Here is a 25,332-nt window from a genome sequence, read left to right on the forward strand (position 1 = left end):
TTAGTGTTTTAGTTGCTAAAATAGCAACTGAAAGATTTTTATACTCCCAATACTAATGCTCTTATGTTAAAATTTTATAAACTAAAAAACAAAGAAGTAAAGAACTCAAAAAATCTATTATTTGCCACATAGACTAACTAACAACATCCAGACAATTAACCCCTAAAAGCCCAATTCTTTATTTGTGGGCTTTAATACCCAAAAAAACCCAAATCAAGACTCATACTTAAAATAATCGAAAGATATTCCATTTAGCCCCCACCACCACACCCCCCCCCCCCCTTTTTTCCACGTGTCACAATTGGAGCACAGTAGCACAGAATTTCTATCCAACCCCATGTCACGAATCCTATAAAGAACCAAGCTTTACACGATTATAAAGCCCTTTTCGCAGAGTGGAATAAGGAGAAAGGAAACCCTCAGGCAGGCCCTTCCATTTCCAAATCCTTACAATCCCACAAAATTCAAAATAATAACAATAATAATAATAAATAAATAAATAAAAAGATAAAACAAAAAATAAGAAAAACCCATTTTCATCTCTGACCCCTTCACTTCTTTCTCTGTCGCCGAGGTTTTTGCTTTGGCTTCATTTTGGTACTAGGTAAGTCCCAAATCTCTGTTCATTCAGTCTCTACGCTAATTACTGTCTTGGATTTTTTTGGGTTTCATCAATGTGTTATTGTTCTGTTTCTTTTTCTTTTTTTGTGTACCTATTAATGCTAGATTGGTTGTGAATCTTATTGATGTGTTTGTTTTTGCCTGTGTTATTGGTGACCCATTTTGTGGTATTTTGGATTTCTTTTGAAAAGTGGGTTTTTATTTTATTTTATTTTATTTTAAAGCTTTTAGTCTCTATTTGGTTGCTGGGAAATGAAAGGAAAAATAAATTAAAGAAGGGAAATAGATAGAAAGTTTTAATTTATGTTGTTTGTGGGGTTTGGTTTGGCAAGAAAATGAAAACCCAGCTCAACTAAGAGTTAGGATTTAGGGTTTTGGTAGTTAGGGTTGATGGGTTTAGTTTCATATTCTTTTCTTTTCAGTACATTTTCTAAGTAATTTATGGAGCTTTAGAGATTGTTCTTTCAGAGTTCTCTTACCTTAGTTTTATAAGGTTGGGGATGAGCTCCGGGTCAAATGGCACTTCCTTCTTCCAGTAAGAATGGGTCGAGGTTGAGCTTATGGGTTTAAAACCCTCTGGATTTGTGTGATTCACCATTTAAACAAATCTGAACACCCAAGAAGAGATGCAATGCTACTTTGGCTCTTATTAGGCATCATTGTATTATGTTGGCGTAATAATTGTGTGAACTGTTTTTTCCCCTATTGGGTACTTCTTTTGGTGGATGTGTGGTTAGTGGTGGTTGGGACTTCGGATGCTGAATCTGTAGTTTCTTTTGACACTTTAGGTTTCCTAACATTTCTAGAGTCCCTTTTTGATGTATTGTACTGCTAAGCAAGCAACGGTAACTGTTTTTTTTAATCCCTGCTAAGCGTTTGGTTTGTTTTACTAGGTCATTTTTGCTAGCTTCTATGTGTGGTTAGTAGCAGTTGGGATGCTGGATCTTGTTAGTTCTCTACTACTATAGGTATATTTGCCAGGTTCTATTTTCTTCTGCCCCCAGCACATTGGCCACCTTCGTTGTTGCTGTACTTCGTTAGGGTTGGGATTGACGTTTGAAGTTGAGCATTATTCTTTTACTGTGTCTTGTCGCATTCCTCTTGATCTTGATCTTAACCAGCGCTTGTCTTGCATCTTACTTTTATTATGTATCTATATGTTGTGTAATTTTGTATGAATGTCTATTAATTTAGAGAATCTTGGAGATGAAGTTTTAATTTCTTTGTATATGTTATTTTCTGTTGCCTAATCAAACAGACAGAAGAGAAAAATGATATAAAACTTAACATTTTAAGTTGACCCCTGTAGCATGATTAATTTTCTTCTCTTTTGTATTTTTAATTTTGAAGTTGAAAAATATGGCTCTAACTGATGGTTTTGAACACATCCAGAGAAGGTTCTATTGTGATGGTGTTTAATTGATCTGTTATTTACATATGTTCATACTTATTTATAAATGTCAAGTGACTATGATCGTGTGTGTAGAAGACTCATTTTTTTCATTAATCAATATGTAAAAGACTCTTGTCATCATGGCTCTTGTATTAATTTAATCCCAAGATCCTACGAAAATGTTTTCAGTAGAGGAGATATCCTATTATGATTGAATTGCTGGATGATGTTTTTGTATGCTGATAAATGTAAAGCATTTTTTGGATTTTCATATTTAAGCCAGGACAAGAGGTCACTTGTAATGTATATATGTAAAAAAAGATATTGCAGAACTATATAGAATTGAAGTGTAATTGAATTAGACACCACATTGGGTAAAGATTTTACTTAGAGGTGCTAGTAAAATTTTACTTGGTGTGTGTAATTTCCAAGAAAAAATGTGTTAAAAAAATATGCTAGAATAGATCTCATTTAGATGTGACAACCAAAAGAAAACATGTCACATTTTAGAGAAGGCATCCATACATTTTGTTTTGGTGTCCAATGATTAAACTTTCTTGTTTTTGTGGAATTTGTAGATGTTGTCTGGCAGCAGATGCCTGATGGTTTTTACTCTTAATTCTTGTATGATCTGAAACTAAGCCAGGGATATTAGTGGGGATCTGTGATGTTAATATCCTAGTGGCTTGTTCCATGGACATCAAAAGGTGAAACATGGGATGTGCTGGTTTTTGTTTTGGCATTCCAGAATTTTATTCTTGTATATTCTTCTTTTATCTTGTATGGCTACCGTGAAAACTTTGAATCCGAGTCCAAAAGATTAAAGGATCCATGAAAAGAGAACTCTGTAGAGGGTATTGCATTTTTGTCGTGTAGTATTTCCTCATCTCTAAATGAAACTCTCCACATGTCTTTTTAGTTGATAATCAATGAAAACACAAAGAAAATGAAAATGGCTTTCTTAAGCATCAGCTAGCCAGGGTGATGGTGGCGTTTGGGTATTGCTTTTCTTGCGTTGCGTTTTCTGCCTTTTTTTTTTTTTTTTTTGGGGACACGTCTGGCACTGTTCATTGTCCATGAACAGTGCCAAACGCGTGAACAGTAATTTTTATTTTATTTTATTGTTTTCAGTTTTCAGCAAAATAAGTTATATCCAAATGGATCCGATGTCACAGCTTGTTAATTTGATTTATATGTTTGTGTGGTGCGAAATGCAGATTTTATGTTAATTCTAATTGAGAAGTCTAACATGAGAAGCAAAAGTTGTCCCTTATTTGTCCCCACTGTCCTGATAAGATTCATCATAATCTCATGTTCCTTTTCTTTTATATGGTATAATTTTACAGTTAGGTCCATTGTGTACAAGATGTAGCGCAAAAGTAAGTGGTTTCAGATTAGAAATAAATGAAGAATTTACCAACATAATCATTAAAATTCTTGTAATTAGTCAACTCTATATTTAAAATTCTAATTTATGTGGGATAAATTGACATTTAAAAGAGAACAAAAATTGGTAAAACAGGTTCATGTTAAAAGGGCTCAACCTGTCATGACATGAATACTGAATTGAGTCATTTCTGGTTGATTATGGGTTAAACAAGTTAACACAGAATTGACCTATTTATTAATCATGTCGAAGTGGGTCAACTTGCTTGACATGAACCCGTTTACACTAAACACTGACCTACAAGAAAACCATGTTGTGTTTGTAGGTTGTGTCTAACATTGTCACCCTTTATGAGATCTGGCTGAAGCTTATAAAATTCTCCCAAGAAATTTCTTATTCTTCATTTGATGTATCTCATGGTACATGTTTGAAATTGCCATGAGGGCTCAAATTGATACCTCAATCATCTTTTGGGAATGGGATGGTAATTAACTGGAGTTAGACATTAATATCAAATAATTATAAGAGTGAGTGCTCTTCATTTTAGTAATTTTTATGCCAGACAACAAAATGGATGTCCTAAAAGCCAATTACTCTATCTAGGTGTTTTTTCATGAAGATGCTTATGTTTTCTTGCCTATTTTCTTTTAGTTTAAAAACAACATGGTGGTTGGATGATGAGTTTATTTTACTATTTCGTAGTTAATGATATCTTTGGAAAAATACCATTTGCTGATTTGCAGATACCAGATTACCCATACTTGGCCTAACAACAGTTCTTAAGTTTTCCTTTGTTGCCTTGATTCTTCAATGGGGGATGCGGAAAATGCCCTTCCACCTTCAAAGAAGAGGTCTGCAGGAAGGGAACTCACTAAAGATAATGCTGGTCTCGATGATGAGGAGGATGCTCCTGAACAAGAGGGCGGAACTTTCAAGAGGGCCAGTGAGGATGTGCTAGCAACCAGAAGAATTGTCAAAGTTCGTCGAAATCAGACAACATTGGCTCCCTCTTCCAATCCATTTGCTGGGATTAGCTTGGTTCCTCCTAAGGAGTCCAATGTAGCCTCAGCTGAGGTTACAAGTGAAGCACAAGCTGCTGGTGAGAAGACAGTTTCAGATGATGTAGATGGAGAAGATGACGCGGAAAAGGGGAATGAAAAGGGTAAAGATGAGGAGAATAAGCAGTTAGAGAGCAAAGATGATAAGGCAGGGGATGAATCTGCAGTAGATAAGGAGAACGCTGTGGAGGAGAACAGCAATATTGGGAGTGAGGCAACTGAACCGAAGATAGACAATGAACAAACTGCAAAAGAAGAGAAGACTGAAGATGAATACAAGAAAGATGATTACAGTGAAAAAGTGAATTCTGGTGCGGAAGGCACTCCTTTGAGCTCATTCCAACAGCTTTCAAGCAGCAAAAATGCCTTCACTGGTCTTGCTGGAACTGGAATATCCACTTCTACATTTTCCTTTGGGTCTATTTCAAAGGATGGGTCTGCACTTGGTACTGCTTCTGCATCACTTTTTGGGGTGAAAGATGACAAGCCTTTTGGCCTTGCTCCCTCTAATAATGGAAGTTCTTCAATTTTTGGTGCATCAGGGGCTTCCACTGCTTCAAAGAGTGAGGGAAGTGGTTTCCCATCAAAGCAGGAGGTTGTGATGGAGACTGGGGAAGAACAGGAGAGAGTGGTTTTCACTGCTGATTCCGTGATGTTTGAATTTGTTGATGGAGGTTGGAAGGAACGTGGAAAGGGAGAACTAAAGGTGAATGTCTCCACCACTGGCACGGAAAAAGCCAGACTTGTTATGCGAGCCAGAGGGAATTACAGGTTGATTTTGAATGCAAGTCTTTACCCAGATATGAAGCTCACAAATATGGAGAAGAAAGGCATCACATTTGCCTGCGTTAATAGTGCCAGTGAAGGGAAGGATGGTCTTTCTACATTTGCTTTGAAGTTCAAGGATGCTTCCATAGTGGAGGAGTTTCGAGCTGCCGTTACAGCACATAAAAGCAAGACCTCTGAAATTCTGAAGACTCCAGAGAACTCCCCCAAGGCTTCTGATGATTGAAAGTTGCTCTCTTTGATGCACAGAGAATATCATTTTCTGACGAGAAGTGTGTCCTGGTAGTAGTTGTCCTTTCTCCACACAGAAGAGAAAGTTGTTTTAGATTTCGGAAATCCTCAGTCCTTATGCAGCAGAGTTATAGAGTCCTATCCTTTTTGTTGTAGTCTAATTTCAGTCTAGTCTGCGAGAAAATACTTAATTCTGGGAAAGTCCTTGCTTCAGACTGCATAATTTGAGCTTGGAAGACATTAAATGTTGGTCAGAGTTTTATAGTTAATCCCCTAAATTTGGGATATATATTGAACTGCAGTGTCATATTTTGGATTATATCTTCTTGATCCCGGAAGACAACCATGGGAAAACCCGAATTGCATTGGTTGTATAATGTTATTATATATCTCCCTTAAGTTTTATAATTTTGACATTATCGCCTTTGATGTCATTTATGTCTTTCTTCCCGTAATACTGGACCACTACATAAGGGGAACCCTCTCTAACACCAATGAGCTGCAACAGCCAGGGACTTGTATTTCCTTATCAGGTATCACAAGTCTCTGAGAATCTAAATAATGCTTGTAACATGTCATCGAACCTGGTAATTCCTTTTATTTATTTTCTGTTTTTGCTGATCATGGTGTTTCATTAGCCTTGCATGGTCGGTACTTCTATACATGTGCATGTTTGAATCTACAAGTGTCTTATCACACGGGAAAATATGTTCATTTGCTTGGAAAAGATCTCGCTAAGGAGAATCTGTTATGAACGGGATAAATAAATTACTAAATATAAAAGATAATCAATTCGAGATAACCAATTTCTTGAACTTGAGAGGGAGAATAGACTTTTTGGATTAATTTTCTACTTCATTCTCATTAATGCATTCAACATATGTAAATAGCTAAGGATGAGATAACTTCATCAACAAATCCTAAAACATAAGAACCAATCCTATCCTAAAACATAAGAATTAATTTAAATACATATAAATAACAATACTAAGCTATCTAGGAAGCCTTATTCTATTACTAAACTAATTTAAATAATTTATCCAGTAACAGAATAACCATGCCTTTGGAGGTCTCATGAGACCGTCTCATAAAATACCCCCTTCTTTCACAATGCATTTGATGGATATTCGTTGGAAAGTTTAGTTCTGCAAATGCTAAATGACAGTTTTTGACTTGTTAGGCTATTACAACAATACCACAATCGACAGTAGATAAGAAAAATAGCAATAGCTTTATCATGATTTGGGCCATGAGTATTTAGCTTCAACAGAATCACCCTCTAAAGTTGTTTGAGCCCTTCTGCAAGAGAACCAAGATCAAGGTAAAATATCAATGCACTTTATAATCATGTCCAAATGCGAGCAATGAAATTTTAAGATGTAAAAGGACAATTCATCTGTTGATTTTGTAGGATGTAAACTTAGGATTTGTGGGTGAGAATGATTTGTCAAGACAAATAGATATATTCTCATAGTTATCATGGGTTATAGACATATAAGGAGAATCCATATTTATGTTGAGTGAAAAATAGGAAAAAAGCACCCCAAGATATAAGTTTTAATATATTTTGGCCAAATTTATACTTATATAATAATAAAATAAAACAACACTGATCAAAATCCATTATTCATGATATAGATTATAACCTGTCATTAACTCTCATAAAACTCACAAACAAAAATCAACAAATCTCCCATAACGCATAGATTGAATTTTATCTTCCAATTCTCACATATATAATAAACAATTATAATAACAATTAATTATATAAAAAAAAAAAAAAAGGTTATAGTACCACTCTATTTATTAAATTCATAAGTCCTTATTTCTTTTTTCTTTTTATAAATTATAAGACCACTTTTAAATAATTTTTTTAAAAATCACTCTGAACAAGAATAATTACACCTTATTACTATTCTTGTAATAATTTGGCATTCTAAATCAATAAGAAAAGCTTCAAAATTATTTTCTAATGGATTAGACTTAACAAATCGTTAGCTCCAACTTATGAGGTGTCTTTACCCGTATATTTTTAAGCACTTTCTTTGCACAAATTTTAATTTGTTACCTTGACACATGTAACCACACTCACATGAATGCGGGTCACACATGTGACACTTACACCAAATACCATTTCCTTTGCACCCTTGTTTGTGGGGAGGTTGTACTCCAGATCATCAACAAATGATGCAATTAGTTGGGTTCGACATTATTTAAACTTCTCAAAGAACTTGACTTGCAAATTTGCAATCATTTCTAGTACATTCTATGCAAATCTCTCTCTTTTTTGTCCATCATAATATTTCCTTTGTTGATTTAACTAAATTATCTATTATACTTTTTGTTAAACCATGTACTAACATGCAAGCCACTTTTAACTGCACATGTCTCACCAGTTAACTTGTATAAACTGATTGAAAGTTCTCTCTCTTTGTCATCATAAAAGCACCTTGTAGATAAAATACCACATCCAACATTTGTAAATTACACAAATATCCCTCAAACTTTCAACAATTACACAGATGCTCCTCCAATTTCCACTTTATAAATTTCCCAAATTACCAAAGCACCTCCAAAAATTAGCAAGATACCCAAAACCTACCCAAGTTACAAAAATACTCCTTCAACACTTAAAATTACCAAAATACCCCATAGCACTCGAAAAATTGTTGGAATACACCGGAACATATAAAATTACCAAATCACCCCAAACTTCTTTCAAATATCCAAAATACCTCTAAGGGGCACTAGAAAACATCATGAGGCTCACAAAGTAGATCTCAAGGGTCTAATCAAAATAGTGCAACCTGAAGATGGAACTCCCCACTCTTCAAAACTAGAGTAAGCCTAATAGTAGACTATTCAGTTCAAATATGTAAATATGAGCCTTAGGCACATCCAAATATTGGATCCCAGTCAAGATAATTGCTGTTAAAGTGTCCGATTATAGTCAAGTCAGGTTATCAGGGTCATGATTTTCATATTGTCAAGTAACCTTTTTTTTTTTTTTTAAGAAGGCACTATCAAGTAGCTGTTAAGTGTCCATTCGGAATTTGTTTTTTACCTTAAATTTTATTAATCAATAAAGACAACAAAACTATTTTTTTTTTAATAATAAATAAGCAAACTTTTATTCTTTATTTCTGTCTTAATTTTAGCTCAAAAAGTTAATGATCGAATTCAATATGCTTTGTTCAAATTAGGAACAAATGCAATATTCCAAATGAATGAATTGCACTAACTATATGTGTGTGACAGTGTGAGCGTGTGTGAGAGAGAGGAAATTATTGGGTATTTCTGGTATTTACTGATTATTAAAGTGCCAATGGGCTCATGAATCATGATACATAAGGCCTTTTTTTCTTCTAAATAATTACTTTATTGAAACATAAACAGATGATTACGAAAGGGGAGAGGATCTGTCACCATCTTTACCTAACGCTCGAGCCACCAAATTAGGAAGACTAGAGAGGGCAACCGGCCCTATCCAATTGAACAAAGTGCCCAAAATGTTATCAAACTCAGATTAATAGTATGGCCCCCGTGATATCAGTGGTCCCCAATTTTCGTCGTCCCATACTCCGATTGTTTTTTTATTTTTTACTATATATATTTTTGTCATTTGCTTATTCATAATTGAGTTAGATAATTATAAGTTTATAACCTGAGGGATGGAGAATTCAACAATATATAACAATGAACTAGAAGACTCTTGATCCTCTACTGTTTACTCTTATTGTTAACAATATAAATTATAGGAATACATCTAGATTCTAGATTAAAATTTGTGACAACCTAATCCTGTAACCCATATATGACTCTTTAGATAAAAAGCTATTGGGATTTAAAGAACACTACTCATTTGCAATAACATCATAAACCAAACCTTAATTCCTTGAATAGGGTGATTTAACTTTTGGTGCATGACTGTGAGCAAGAATCCACACAACTATCCACTTTCTCTTCACCTACAAATAGATATGAACCCCCAAAATATAATGTAAATAATTTGAAGAAAATAGAGCTATTAGGAAGTGAGAGAGAGAGAGAGAGAGAGAGAGAGAGAGAGAGAGAGAGAATAATACTTGGGAATTCTTTGGTGCTGAAATTGGTGCACAAGGACGAAGCACAACCAAGTTTGCAGAAGTAATCGTTGTCTCTATGGGTAAAGTCTATAGGGAAGCTGGGTTTGATGCAATCTATCAAGCACTTGAAGGGGCAAGAGATAGCTGATTGGTTGGGTGTGATAATACAAAGAATGAAGCAACCCTGGTTGCAACTCTTAAACGAGGCTGTGGACTCCTTCACAAGCACCCCCATCACAAAACAAAGCAGCAGAAGTGATATATATTTTTTCTCCATTCTTCTTTTCCTTTACTAAAGGACTACAAGAAATTGCAAGTTGAATATAGACAACTATTTTGTCCAAGACTCCCACGCTTTATAAAGACTCAGTAACTAGCTGATCAAAAAAAAAAAAAAGACTCAGTAACTAGTGTTCAGTGGATGCACAGTTTGATGGTGGAGTGAAAATGAGAAGTGAATTATGAAACCCAGTATAGACAAAATAGTTGAATATAGACAAAATAGTTACAAGTGTTCAGTGGATGCACTGTGAAACCCAGTAGCAACACTGAATTATGAAACTCAGTAACTACGGAATTACTATTATAAATTTACAAGGTTATTGTAACTACACAATTATTATATATATATATATATTAAACTTGTAAATTTATACCATTATATATTGATTAATGTGAGTTATTTTTTGATAAAATTGTGTAAATTTTATACATTTCTCTATTATGCACCGACTTATGTGAGTGTTCTTAGAGCAATTGCATCAATTGATGCAAAATCTTACAAAATAGAAAAAATTGCTCATCTTACAAAATAGAAAAACAATTTTCTCATTCAAAACCAAAAAAAAAAAATGGCGTTTTCACTGTTTTCTACTCCACAGCAACCACAACAACAATCCTGTTTCAACCTCAAACTCGGTCTTTTCAACCAAGTAGTCCATTCTTTCCTCAACAACAGTAGCAACAGTTGTTTCAACCACAACAGCAGCAACAACAATTGTTCCATCCTGAGTCACAGAAAATTCTCCTCCAGATCGAGTATGTTTTTTTCTCTTATTTCCTAGTTCTTGATTTTTTTTTTTTCTTTTTTGCTATGTTTTCTGTTTGGTTGCCGAGAGAATGTGGAAAAATTAACAGAAACAATGCAAGATTGAGTCTTTTCTTTTTCCCACTTGTTATAGTCTCTTGGGTTTCTAAATAGAGAAACCTTAAAAATTCAAGCTCTTGATCTCGATTTTTGAAGGCTTTGATGATTTTTGGGGTTTTGATGGTTTTTATTCTTTGTTTGATCAATGGGTGAAGGGAGTGCTTGATGATGGTGCTTGATGATCTGGGTTTTGATTAGTGGCTGATGATGGTGCACGGTTTGCAGTGGCTGTGCTTGATGATGGTGGATTGATCATTGATGGTGGCTTGGGTTGTGTGTGAGAGGATTTTAAGAGAAGAGAGAAGTGTGAAGGGTGAAGGAAATAATTAAAAATCATAAAAGAATAAATATTTTATTGAATAAATGTGTAGAATAGGTGTGTAAAAATGGGTATGTAAAATAGAAAAAGTAGGTTTTTTTTTGCAGTTGCTCTTAGGTGGTTAATCAAAGCACTAAAATTTTATGATTAGCATAGACTCCATACGTCCTTCCACATGAGAGACCTCACCAGGGGGTTGGACTGAATCCGATATTGGGACCAAACTCTATTGGTTCAACATTTATTTCCCCACTCATTTCCCTCTCAAAATTTCTTACTTATACTGTTCAATTGGTTTACTGATTAATCCAAGAAATAACTAGAAATTATAACTGTGTTTGATTATATGAATGTGTTTGATTATATGAAGGTTACCTTTGAGGCCACCTATAGGCAATATTGTATCTATTTACCTAGTGAATCTAAGTCCAAAGGAAATCAGTCTGAGCAGGGGCAAAGTTAGGAATTTTTGTTTGGGGCCAAGTTGCGGTACACACATATATACACACATTTTTTTATTTGATAAGTTATATATACACACAAAAAAGCAAAAAGAAAAAAAAGAGCATAGTATTCTCAATCAAAATTATGTTTGATGACAATCTTTTATAAAATAAAATTCATTTTTAGTATTTTCATAGTGAAATTCTTAAAAAGTTTCATTTTCAATACAAATTATCAAAATTTTCAAATTTTATACTAAAGTAAGTAAAAAATCTTTCAATTGAACTAATGAAATTTTCGAAGAAATGAATGAAAAAAAACTTGGAGGAATAAGTTATGCTCCAAGCATATTTGAAGCTCGCTTACTTTAACTCATTATATGGCTATTAAAGAGACATTTCATGTGTAGTTTTAGTGACAATATTTTTTTAATAAGTCAATGTCTTGTTAATTGCTACATAACGGGTCGAAAAAGAGAGATCCAAACATGTTTGATGTCAAAATTTATCAAATATTTAACAGATATAAGAGCACATTGTACAATAAAAAAAAAAAATTGTGACAAATAAAGCATGTCTCTATAACTGTTAGACCAATTTTTTTTTTTTAAAGTATCATAGGACTAATTCAAATATCAACGGGGCCAACTCTTATTTTTGTAGACTAAATTTTGAAAACATTAAAATAATTATATATATAGTATATAAAGAAAAATTTAAAAAGAGAAGATAAGAAGAGCACACCAAATCCCATTGGTAGCAGCTTGGCATCTTTGGAGGATGAAACAGAGAAGATCATCGCCAACAATTTTGGTGAAAAGACGTAAGGATGCAATGAGGAAAGGTATAATTTCATTTTTTTTTCTTTGATTGTTTGATCATTTTCTTGTGTGATTCTAACTAATTTCGTTCATTTTTTTTCTTCTTCTTCCTTTTTTTTTTTTTTTTTTTTTTTTTTTTTTTTGATTTTTCACTTTAGCTAAGTCGGAGTTGGCCAAACTTGAAGCTCTTGGTACTCATGGTAATTTTACTTCTATTTTCAAAAAACTACTTCATAGTTATGTTCTTTAAATATAGTTGTGTTTTTATTTCTGAAATTTGTTTTCTCTGTGTGTTTTAGACAATTGCTTAAACAAATTTATGAAAATTTTGTACGGTGAGAAGCTAGAAAGCATGGGTGCAGCACCAGGGCTGCCGCACCTGCACTGGACACTCGGCGACATGCCGATTCACACTCGACACACCGATTCGTGTTATTTTTTTTCTCTTCGTTTCTCGATTTGCGCCATTTGGGCTAATTTTGGCCGAGTCGCGCTGGTATGGAATTCGCGCCAATTCAGGCCGACTCGCACCAATTTAGCGTCGATTTAGGCTGAGTCACGCTGATTACAACCAAAATTGGCTGAAATACATTTTAAAAAAAGGACCAGTTCCTACTTATTACCTTCAATCAGAAGTTCACATGGGTGCCTGCCAAAAAGCCAACGTAAGTAACATAGAACTTTCACAAAAAAAAAGGACCAGTTTTGAAAGCTATGTGTAATTTTTAGCGTTGAATGTGTAAAACTGACAATTTTTTCTTATTTTAAGTTAGTTGAGGCGGGTGCTTTAAGCTTATATAAGTAAGAAAGATTGGGGAGTATTTTGGTACAATCCATTGCACTAAAAACTATAAAGAACCACATTAACTTATAATTATTTAAGATGTGTCTTTTATTTTAATTTTTTCTTTTAGAAAAAGAAAAAAGTCAAATAAATATATTTGAGAGACATTCATCTATTTATGTATGTAATATTCAATTTTCTTCACTGGTGAATTATGCTTTTCCAGGAATGCAGAAAAAGAAAATTAGGACAACAATTAATTTCACACATATTTTGATGACTATAAATGGTGAAAAAAAAAGTTCAAGTCAAAATCTACCATAAAAAATAATTGTAAAAATAAGAGTAAAATTAATTATGGCCATGAAATTACTCATTTTATATGCATCATATCACCAGAAGTGGTAGATAAAATTAATTGTAAAAAAATAGTTACTCCTCCCAAGTCCCACCGCGAGTAAAAGCCACTCTCTTTCACTAAAAAAATTTCGTCCCTTAAGTAAGGCTACTCTCTTTACAGAATCTCCTCTCTGTAACTCTCTAACAAAATACCTCTCGCTCTCTCCCACAGTAGTATATATATAACACTACTCTCTCCCTTGAAATCACTCACTACATCCACATAAACAATTTGAAGATAAGAAGAGCACACCAAATCCCATTGGCAGCTGCTTGGCATCTGTGGAGGATGAAACAGAGAAGATCATCACCAACAACTTTTGTGAAAAATCGTAACGATGCAATGAGGAAAGGTATAATTTCATTTTTTTTTCTTTGATTGTTCGATCATTTTCTTGTGTGATTCTAACTAATTTCGTTCATTTTTTTTCTTCTTCTTTCTTTGTTTATTTTAGATTTTTCACTTTAGCTAAGTTGGAGTTCGCCGAACTTGAAGCTCTTAGTACTCATGGTAATTTTGCTTCTATTTTCAAAAAACTACTTCATATTTATGTTCTTTAAATATAGTTGTGTTTTCATTTCTGAAATTTGTTTTCTCTGTGTGTTTCAGACAATTGCTTACCAAATTTATGAAAATTTTGTACGGTGAGAAGCTAGAAAGCATGGGTGCAGGTCCAGGGCCGCCGCACCTGCACCGGACACTCGGCGACAAGCCGATTCGCACTCGACACACCGATTCACGTTCTTTTCTTTTCTTCGTTTCCCAATTTGTGCCAGTTTAGGCCGATTCTTGCTGAGTCGCGTTGGTTTGGGCTAATTCGCACCAATTCAGGCCGAGTTGCGCCAGTTCAGCGTCGATTTAGGCTGAGTCGCGCTAATTACAACCAAAATTGGCCGAGAAACTAGCCGAAATACATGTTAAAAAAAGGACCAATTCCTAAGCACTTATTACCTTCAATCAGAAGTTCACATGGGCGCCTGCCAAAAAGCCAACGTAAGTAATATAGAACTTTCACAAAAAAAGGACCAGTTTTGAAAGCTGTGTAATATTTAGGGTTGAATGTGTAAAATTGACAACTTTTTCTTATTTTAAGTTAGTTGATGTGGGTGCTTTAAGCTTATATAAGTAAGAAAGATTGGGGAGTATTTTGGCACAATCCATTGCACTAAAAACTAAAAAGAACCCCACTAACTTATAATTATTTAAGATGTCTCTTCTATTTTTATTTTTTCTATTAGAAAAAGAAAAAAGTCGAATAAATATATTTGAGAGACATTCATCTATTTATGTATGTAATATTCAATTTTCTTCACTTGTGAATTATCCATTTCGGGGAATGCAGAAAAAGAAAATTAGGACAACAACTTATTTCACACATATTTTGATGACTATAAATGGTGAAAAAAAAAGTACAAGTCAAAGTCTACCACACAAAATAATTGTAAAAATGAGAGTAAAATTAATTGTGGCCATGAAATTACACATTTTATATGCATCATATCACCAGAAGCAGTAGATAAAATTAATTTAAAAAAAACAGTTACTCCTCCTAAGTCCCACCGCGAGTAAAAGCCACTCTCTTTCACTAAAAAAATTTCGTCCCCCAAGTAAGGCTACTCTCTTTATAAAATCTCTTCTTTGTAACTCTCTAACAAAATACCTCTCGCTCTCTCCCGTAGTAGTATATAAATATAACACTACTCTCTCCCTTGAAATCACTCACTACATCCACACAAACAATTTGAAGATAAGAAGAGCTCACCAAAACCCATTGGCAGTTGCTTGATATCTGTGGAGGATGAAACAGAGAAGATCATCACCAAGAACTTTGGTGAAAAGACGTAACGATGCAATGAGGAAAGGTATAATTTCATTTTTTTTTTCTTTGATTGGTTGATCATTTTCTTGTGTGATTCTAACTAATTTCGTTCATTTTTTTTCTTCTTCTTTCTTTGTTTATTTTGGATTTTCACTTTAGCTAAGTTGGAGTTGGCCGAACTTGAAGCTCTTAGTACTCATGGTAATTTCGCTTCTATTTTCAAAAAACTACTTCAGATTTATGTTCTTTAAATGTAGTTGTGTTTTTATTTCTGAAATTTATTTTCTCTGTGTTTGAGACAATTGCTTAACCAAATTTGTGAAAATTTTGTACGGTAAGAAGCTAGAAAGCATGGGTGCAGGTCCAGGGTCGCTGCACCTGCACCGGACACTCGGCGACACGCCGATTCGCACTCGACACACCGATTAACGTTCTTTTTTTTTTCTTTCATTCCCAGTTTGTGCCAGTTTAGGCCTATTCTTAATGAGTCGCATTGGTTTGGGCTGATTTGCACCAACTCAGGTCGAGTCGCGCCAATTCAGCGTCGATTTAGGCTGAGTCGCACTAATTACGACCAAAATTGGCCGAGAAACTAGCCGAAATACATGTTAAAAAAGGGACCAATTCCTAAGCACTTATTACCTTCAATCAGAAGTTCACGTGGGTGCCTGCCAAAAAGCCAACGTAAGTAATATAGAACTTTCACAAAAAAAAGGACCAGTTTTGAAAACTGTGTAATTTTTAGGGTTGAATGTGTAAAATTGACAACCTTTTCTTATTTTAAGTTAGTTGATGTGGGTGCTTTCAGCATATATAAGTAAGAAAGATTGGGGAGTATTTTGGTACAATCCATTGCACTAAAAACTAAAAAGAACCACACTAACTTATGATTATTTAAGATTTCTCTTTTATTTTTATTTTTTCTTTTAGAAAAAAAAAAGTCGAATAAATATATTTGAGAGACATTCATCTATTTATGTATGTAATATTCAATTTTCTTCACTTGTGAATTATCTTTTTCGGGGAATGCAGAAAAAGAAAATTAGGACAACAATTAATTTCACACATATTTTGATGACTATAAATGGTGAAAAAAAAAGTTCAAGTCAAAATCTACCACACAAAATAATTGTAAAAATGAGAGTAAAATTAATTGTGGCCATGAAATTACTCATTTTATATGCATCATATCACCAGAAGCAGTAGATAAAATTAATTGTAAAAAAATAGTTACTCCTCCCCAGTCCCACCGTGAGTAAAAGCCACTCTCTTTCACTAAAAAAATTTCGTCCCCCAAGTAAGGCTACTCTCTTTATAAAATCTCCTCCTTATAACTCTCTAACAAAATACCTCTCGCTCTCTCCCATAGTAGTATATATATATATATATATATATATATATAACACTACTCTCTCCCTTGAAATCACTCACTACATCCACACAAACAATTTGAAGATAAGAAGAGCTCACCAAATCCCATTGGCAGTTGCTTGGCATCTGTGGAGGATGAAACAGAGAAGATCATCACCAACAACTTTGGTGAAAAGACGTAACGATGCAATGAGGAAAGGTATAATTTCATTTTTTTTTTTCTTTGATTGTTTGATCATTTTCTTGTGTGATTCTAACTAATTTCGTTCATTTTTTTTCTTCTTCTTTCTTTGTTTATTTTGGATTTTTCACTTTAGCTAAGTTGGAGTTGGCCGAACTTGAAGCTCTTAGTACTCATGGTAATTTTGCTTCTATTTTCAAAAAACTACTTCATATTTATGTTTTTTAAATATAGTTGTGTTTTTATTTCTGAAATATGTTTTCTCTGTGTGTTTCAGACAATTGCTTAACCAAATTTATGAAAATTTTGTACGGTGAGAAGCTAGAAAGCGTGGGCGCAGGTCCAGGGTCGCCACACCTGCACCGGACACTCGGCGACACGCCGATTCTCACTCGACACATCGATTCACGTTCTTTTTTTTTCTTTGTTTTCCAATTTGTGCCAGTTTAGGCCTATTCTTGCTGAGTCGCGTTGGTTTGGGCCGATTCGCACCAATTCAGGCCGACTCGCGCCAATTCAGCGTCGATTTAAGCTGAGTCACGCGAATTACGACCAAAATTGGCCGAGAAACTAGCTGAAATACATGTTAAAAAAAGGACCAATTCCTAAGCACTTATTACCTTTAATAAGAAGTTCACATGGGTGCCTGCCAAAAAGCCAACGTAAGTAACATAGAACTTTCACAAAAAAAAATGACTAGTTTTGAAAGCAGTGTAATTTTTAAGGTTGAAAGAGCAAAATTGACAACTTTTTCTAATTTTAAGTTAGTTGATGTGGGTGCTTTCAGCATATATAAGTAAGAAAGATTGGGGAGTATTTTGGTACAATCCATTGCACTAAAAACTAAAAAGAACCACACTAACTTATGATTATTTAAGATTTCTCTTTTATTTTTATTTTTTCTTTTAGAAAAAGAAAAAAGTCGAATAAATATATTTGAGAGACATTCATCTATTTATGTATGTAATATTCAATTTTCTTCACTTGTGAATTATCCTTTTCGAGGAATGCAGAAAAAGAAAATTTGGACAACAATTAATTTGACACATATTTTGATGACTATAAATGGTGAAAAAAAAAGTTCAAGTCAAAATCTACCACACAAAATAATTGTAAAAATGAGAGTAAAATTAATTGTGGCCATGAAATTACTCATTTTATATGCATCATATCACCAGAAGCAGTAGATAAAATTAATTTTAAAAAAACAGTTACTCCTCCCAAGTCCCACCGCGAGTAAAAGCTACTCTCTTTCACTAAAAAATTTCGTCCCCCAAGTAAGGCTACTCTCTTTATAAAATCTCTTCTTTGTAAGTCTCTAACAAAATACCTCTCGCTCTCTCCCATAGTAGTATATATATATAACACTACTCTCTCCCTTGAAATCACTCACTACATCCACACAAACAATTTGAAGATAAGAAGAGCTCACCAAATCCCAATGGTAGTTGCTTGGCATCTGTGGAGGATGAAACAGAGAAGATCATCACCAACAACTTTGGTGAAAAGACGTAACAATGCAATGAGGAAAGGTATAATTTCATTTTTTTTTTCTTTGATTGATTGATCATTTTCTTGTGTGATTCTAACTAATTTCGTTCATTTTTTTTCTTCTTCTTTGTTTGTTTATTTTGGATTTTCACTTTAGCTAAGTTGGAGTTGGCTGAACTTGAAGCTCTTAGTAATCATGGTAATTTTGCTTCTATTTTCAAAAAACTACTTCAGATTTATGTTCTTCAAATATAGTTGTGTTTTTATTTCTGAAATTTGTTTTCTCTGTGTGTTTCAGAAAATTGCTTAACCAAATTTACGAAAATTTTGTACGATGAGAAGCTAGAAAGCATAGGTGCAGGTCCAGGGTCGCTGCACCTGCATCGGACACTCGGCGACACTCCGATTCGCACTCGACACACCGATTAACGTACTTTTTTTTTCTTCGTTTCCCAATTTGTGCTTGTTTAGGCCAATTCTTGCTGAGTCGCGTTGGTTTGGGCTGATTTGCACCAATTCAGGTCAAGTCGCGCCAGTTCAGTGTCGATGTAGGCTGAGTCGCGCTAATTACGACCAAAATTGGCCGAGAAACTAGCCGAAATACATGTTAAAAAAAGGACCAATTCCGAAGCACTTATTACCTTCAATCAGAAGTTCACGTGGGTGCCTGCCAAAAAGCCAACGTAAGTAATATAGAACTTTCACAAAAAAAGGACCAGTTTTGAAAGCTATGTAATTTTTAGGGTTGAATGTGTAAAATTGACAACTTTTTCTTATTTTAAGTTAGTTGATGTGGGTGCTTTCAGCTTATATAAGTAAGAAAGATTGGGGAGTATTTTGGTACAATCCATTGCACTAAAAACTAAAAAGAACCACACTAACTTATGATTATTTAAGATTTCTCTTTTACTTTTATTTTTTCTTTTAGAAAAAGGAAAAAGTCGAATAAATATATTTGAGAGACATTCATCTATTTATGTATGTAATATTCAATTTTCTTCACTTGTGAATTATCCTTTTCGGGGAATGCAGAAAAAGAAAATTAGGACAACAATTAATTGCACACATATTTTGATGACTATAAATGGTGAAAAAAAAAGTTCAAGTCAAAATCTACCACAAAAAATAATTGTAAAAATGAGAGTAAAATTAATTGTGGCCATGAAATTACTCATTTTATATGCATCATATCACCAGAAGCAGTAGATAAAATTAATTGTAAAACAATAGTTACTCCTCCCCAGTCCCACCGCGAGCAAAAGCCACTCTCTTTCACTAAAAAGATTTCGACCCCCAAGTAATGCTACTCTCTTTATAAAATCTCCTCTTTCTAACTCTCTAACAAAATACCTCTCGCTCTCTCCCATAGTAGTATATATATATAACACTACTCTCTCCTTTGAAATCACTCACTACATCCACACAAACAATTTGAAGATAAGAAGAGCTCACCAAATCCCATTGGCAGTTGCTTGGCATCTGTGGAGGATGTAACAGAGAAGATCATCACCAACAACTTTGGTGAAAAGACGTAACGATGCAATGAGGAAAGGTATAATTTCATTTTTTTTTTCTTTGATTGATTGATCATTTTCTTGTGTGATTCTAACTAATTTCGTTCATTTTTTTTCTTCTTCTTTCTTTGTTTATTTTGGATTTTTCACTTTAGCTAAGTTGGAGTTGGCCGAACTTGAAGCTCTTAGTACTCATGGTAATTTTGCTTCTATTTTCAAAAAACTACTTCATATTTATGTTCTGTAAATATAGTTGTGTTTTTATTTCTGAAATTTGTTCTCTCTGTGTGTTTCAGACAATTGCTTAACCAAATTTATGAAAATTTTGTACGGTGAGAAGCTAGAAAGCATGATTGCAGGTCCAGGGCCACCGAATCCGCACCGGACACTCGGCGACACGCCAATTCGCACTCAACACACCGATTAACGTACTTTTTTTTTCTTCGTTTCCCAATTTGTGCTAGTTTAGGCATATTCTCGCTCAGTCGCGTTGGGTTGGGCTAATTCGCACCAATTCAGGCCAAGTCGCGCCAGTTCAGCGTCAATTTAGGCTGAGTCGTGCTAACTACGTCCAAAATTGGCCGAGAAACTAACCGAAATACATGTTAAAAAAAGGACCAATTCCTAAGCACTTATTACCTTCAATCAGAAGTTCACATGGGTGCCTGCCAGAAAGGCCAACGTAAGTAACATAGAACTTTCACAAAAAAAGGAACAGTTTTGAAAGCTATGTAATTTTTAGGGTTGAATGTGTAAAATTGACAACTTTTTCTTATTTTAAGTTAGTTGATGTGGGTGCTTTAAGCTTATATAAGTAAGAAAGATTGGGGAGTATTTTGGTACAATCCATTGCACTAAAAACTAAAAAGAACCCCACTAACTTATAATTATTTAAGATGTCTCTTTTATTTTTATTTTTTCTATTAGAAAAAGAAAAAAGTCGAATAAATATATTTGAGAGACATTCATCTATTTATGTATGTAATATTCAATTTTCTTCACTTGTGAATTATCCTTTTCGGGGAATGCAGAAAAAGAAAATTAGGACAACAATTAATTTCACACATATTTTGATGACTATAAATGGTGAAAAAAAAAGTACAAGTCAAAATCTACCACACAAAATAATTGTAAAAATGAGAGTAAAATTAATTGTGGCCATGAAATTACTCATTTTATATGCATTATATCACCAGAAACAGTAGATAAAATTAATTGTAAAAAAATAGTTACTCCTCCCCAGTCCCACTGTGAGTAAAAGCCACTCTCTTTCACTAAAAAAATTTCGTCCCCCAAGTAAGGCTACTCTCTTTATAAAATCTCCTCTTTCTAACTCTCTAACAAAATACCTCTCGCTCTCTCCCATAGTAGTATATATATATATAACACTACTCTCTCCGTTGAAATCACTAACTACATCCACACAAACAATTTGAAGATAAGAAGAGCTCACCAAATCCCATTGGCAGTTGCATGGCATCTGTGGAGGATGAAACAGAGAAGATCATCACCAACAACTTTGGTGAAAAGACGTAACGATGCAATCAGGAAAGGTATAATTTCACTTTTTTTTCTTTGATTGTTTGATCATTTTCTTGTGTGATTCTAACTAATTTCGTTCATTTTTTTTCTTCTTCTTTCTTTGTTTATTTTGGATTTTCACTTTAGCTAAGTTGGAGTTGGCTGAACTTGAAGCTCTTAGTATTCATGGTAATTTTGCTTCTATTTTCAAAAAACTACTTCAGATTTATGTTCTTTAAATATAGTTGTGTTTTTATTTCTGAAATTTTTTTTCTCTGTGTGTTTCAGACAATTGCTTAACCAAATTTATGAAAATTTTGTACGGTGAGAAGCTAGAAAGCATGGGTGCAGGTCCAGGGCCGCCACACCTGCATCGGACACTCGGCAACACGCCGATTTGCACTCGACACACGGATTAACGTTCTTTTTTTTTCTTCGTTTCCCAATTTGTGCCAGGTTAGGCCGATTCTTGCTGAGTCGCGTTGGTTTGGGCTGATTCGCTCCAATTCAGGCCGAGTCGCGCCAGTTCAGTGTCCATTTAGGCTGAGTCGCGCTAATTACGACCGAAATTGGCCAAGAAACTAGCCGAAATACATGTTAAAAAAAGGACCAATTCCTAAGCAATTTTTACCTTCAATCAGAAGTTCACGTGGGTGCCTGCCAAAAAGCCAACGTAAGTAACATAGAACTTTCACAAAAAAAGGACCAATTTTGAAAGCATGGGTGTAGGTCCAGGGTCGCCGCACCTGCACCGACAATCGGCGACACGCCGATTCACACTCGACACACCGATTAACGTTATTTTTTTTTCATCGTCTCCCAATTTGTGCCAGTTTAGGCCAATTCTTGCTGAGTCGCGTTGGTTTGGGCGGATTCGCTCCAATTCAGGCCAAGTCGCGCCAGTTCAGCGTCGATTTAGGCTGAGTCGCGCTAATTACGACCAAAATTGGCCAAGAAACTAGCCGAAATACATGTTAAAAAAAAGACCAATTCCTAAGCACTTATTACCTTCAATCAGAAGTTCACGTGGGTGCCTGCCAAAAAGCCAACATAAATAACATAGAACTTTCACAAAAAAAAGGACAAGTTTTGAAAGCATGGGTGTAGGTCCAGGGTCGCTGCACTTGCACCGGACACTCGGCGACACGCCGATTCACACTCGACACGCCGATTCATGTTCTTTTTTTTTCTTCGTTTCCCAATTAGTGCCAGTTTTGGCCTATTCTTGCTGAGTCGCGTTGGTTTGGGCCGATTCGCACCAATTCAGGCCGAGTCGCGCCAGTTCAGCGTTGATTTAGGCTGAGTCGCGCTAATTACGACCAAAATTAGCCGAGAAACTAGCCGAAATACATGTTAAAAAAAGGACCAATTCCTAAGCACTTATTACCTTCAATCAGAAGTTCATATGGGTGCCTGCCAAAAAGCCAACGTAAGTAACATAGAACTTTCACAAAAAAAGGACCAGTTTTGAAAGCTGTGTAATTTTTAGGGTTGAATGTGTAAAATTGACAACTTTTTCTTATTTTAAGTTAGTTGATGTGGGTGCTTTAAGCTTATATAAGTAAAAAAGATTGGGGAGTATTTTGGTATAATCCATTGCTCTAAAAACGAAAAAGAACCACACTAACTTATAATTATTTAAGAAGTCTCTTTTATTTTTATTTTTTCTTTTAGAAAAAGAAAAAAGTCGAATAAATATACTTGAGAGACATTCATCTATTTATGTATGTAATATTCAATTTTCTTCACTTGTGAATTATCCTTTTCGGGGAATGCAGAAAAAGAAAATTAGGACAACAATTAATTTCACACATATTTTGATGACTATAAATGGTAAAAAAAAAAAGTTCAAGTCAAAATCTACCACACAAAATAATTGTAAAAATGATAGTAAAATTAATTGTGGCCAAGAAATTACTCATTTTATATGCATCATATCACCAAAAGCAGTAGATAAAATTAATTGTAAAAAAACAGTTACTCCACCCAAGTCCTACCGCGAGTAAAAGCCACTCTCTTTCACTAAAAAAATTTCGTCCCCCAAGTAAGGCTACTCTCTTTATAAAATCTCTTCTTTGTAACTCTCTAACAAAATACCTCTCCCTCTCTCCCATAGTAGTATATATATATAACACTACTCTCTCCCTTCAAATCACTCACTACATCCACACAAACAATTTGAAGATAAGAAGAGCTCACCAAATCCCATTGGCAGTTGCTTGGCATCTGTGGAGGATGAAACAGAGAAGATCATCACCAACAACTTTGGTGAAAAGACGTAACGATGCAATGAGGAAAGGTATAATTTCATTTTCTTTTCTTTGATTGTTTGATCATTTTCTTGTGTGATTCTAACTAATTTCGTTCATTTTTTTTTCGTCTTTCTTTGTTTATTTTGGATTTTTCACTTTAGCTAAGTTGGAGTTGGCCGAACTTGAAGCTCTTAGTACTCATGGTAATTTTGCTTCTATTTTCAAAGAACTACTTCAGATTTATGTTCTGTAAATATAGTTGTGTTTTTATTTCTGAAATTTGTTTTCTCTGTGTGTTTCAGACAATTGCTTAACCAAATTTATGAAAATTTTGTACGGTGAGAAGCTAGAAAGCATGGGTGCAGGTCCAGGGCCGCCGCACCCGCACCGGACACTCGGCGACATGCCAATTCGCACACGACACACTGATTAACGTTCTTTTTTTTTTCTTCGTTTCCCAATTTGTGCCAGTTTAGGCCGATTCTTGCTGAGTCGCGTTGGGTTGGTCTAATTCGCACCAATTCAGGCCGAGTCGCGCCAGTTCAGCGTCGATTTAGGCTGAGTCGCGCTAACTACGACCAAAATTGGCCGAGAAACTAGCCGAAATACATGTTAAAAAAGGACCAATTCCTAAGCACTTATTACCTTCAATCAGAAGTTCACATGGGTGCCTGCCAAAAAGCCAACGTAAGTAACATAGAACTTTCACAAAAAAAGGACCAGTTTTGAAAGCTGTGTAATTTTTAGGGTTGAATGTGTAAAATTGACAACTTTTTCTTATTTTAAGTTAGTTGATGTAGGTGCTTTAAGCTTATATAACTAAGAAAGATTGGGGAGTATTTTGGTATAATCCATTGCACTAAAAACTAAAAAGAACCACACTAACTTATAATTATTTAAGATGTCTCTTTTATTTTTATTTTTTCTTTTAGAAAAGGAAAAATGTCAAATAAATATATTTGAGAGACATTCATCTATTTATGTATGTAATTTTCAATTTTCTTCACTTGTGAATTATCCTTTTCGGGGAATGCAGAATAAGAAAATTAGGACAACAATTAATTTCACACATATTTTGATGACTATAAATGGTGAAAAAAAAAGTTCAAGTCAAAATCTACCACACAAAATAATTGTAAAAATGATAGTAAAATTAATTGTGGCCATGAAATTACTCATTTTATATGCGTCATATCACCAGAAGCAGTAGATAAAATTAATTGTAAAAAAACAGTTACTCCTCCCAAGTCCACCGTGAGTAAAAGCCACTCTCTTTCACTAAAAAAATTTCGTCCCCCAAATAAGGCTACTCTCTTTATAAAATCTCCTGGTTGTGTATCTCTAACAAAATACCTCTCGCACTCTCCCATAGTAGTATATATATAACACTACTCTCTCCCTTGAAATCACTCACTACATCCACACAAACAATTTGAAGATAAAAGAGCACACCAAATCCCATTGGCAGTTGCTTGGCATCTGTCGAGGATGAAACAGAGAAGATCATCCCTAACAACTTTGGTGAAAAGACGTAACGATGCAATGAGGAAATGTATAATTTCATTTTTTTTTCTTTGATTGTTTGATCATTTTCTTGTGTGATTCTAACTAATTTCGTTCATTTTTTTTCTTCTTATTTCTTTGTTTATTTTGGGTTTTTCACTTTAGCTAAGTTGGAGTTGGCCGAACTTGAAGCTCTTAGTACTCA

At 34.5% G+C, this 25,332-nt stretch overlaps 1 protein-coding gene across 4 annotated transcripts; it reads left to right on the plus strand.

Moving 5' to 3' along the window:
- Window positions 1–393: 393 nt before the first annotated feature.
- Window positions 394–5,795, plus strand: LOC126725541 (nuclear pore complex protein NUP50A-like). 4 transcript variants are annotated; one of them, XM_050430317.1, is made up of 3 exons: window positions 394–604; window positions 4,145–4,905; window positions 5,002–5,795. In XM_050430317.1, the coding sequence occupies exons 2-3, from the start codon at window positions 4,212–4,214 to the stop codon at window positions 5,469–5,471; spliced, it is 1,164 nt and encodes a 387-aa protein (XP_050286274.1). In that variant the 5' UTR covers window positions 394–604; window positions 4,145–4,211; the 3' UTR covers window positions 5,472–5,795. The 4 variants fall into 4 exon arrangements, with proteins under 4 accessions (XP_050286274.1, XP_050286273.1, XP_050286272.1 ...); XM_050430316.1 differs by adding an exon at window positions 1,515–1,589 and having other exon boundaries at window positions 395–604; window positions 4,145–5,795; XM_050430315.1 differs by adding an exon at window positions 2,593–2,721 and having other exon boundaries at window positions 395–604; window positions 4,145–5,795.
- Window positions 5,796–25,332: the final 19,537 nt, after the last annotated feature.

This window comes from Quercus robur, chromosome 5 (assembly GCF_932294415.1).
Source record: "Quercus robur chromosome 5, dhQueRobu3.1, whole genome shotgun sequence".
NCBI lineage: Eukaryota > Viridiplantae > Streptophyta > Magnoliopsida > Fagales > Fagaceae > Quercus > Quercus robur.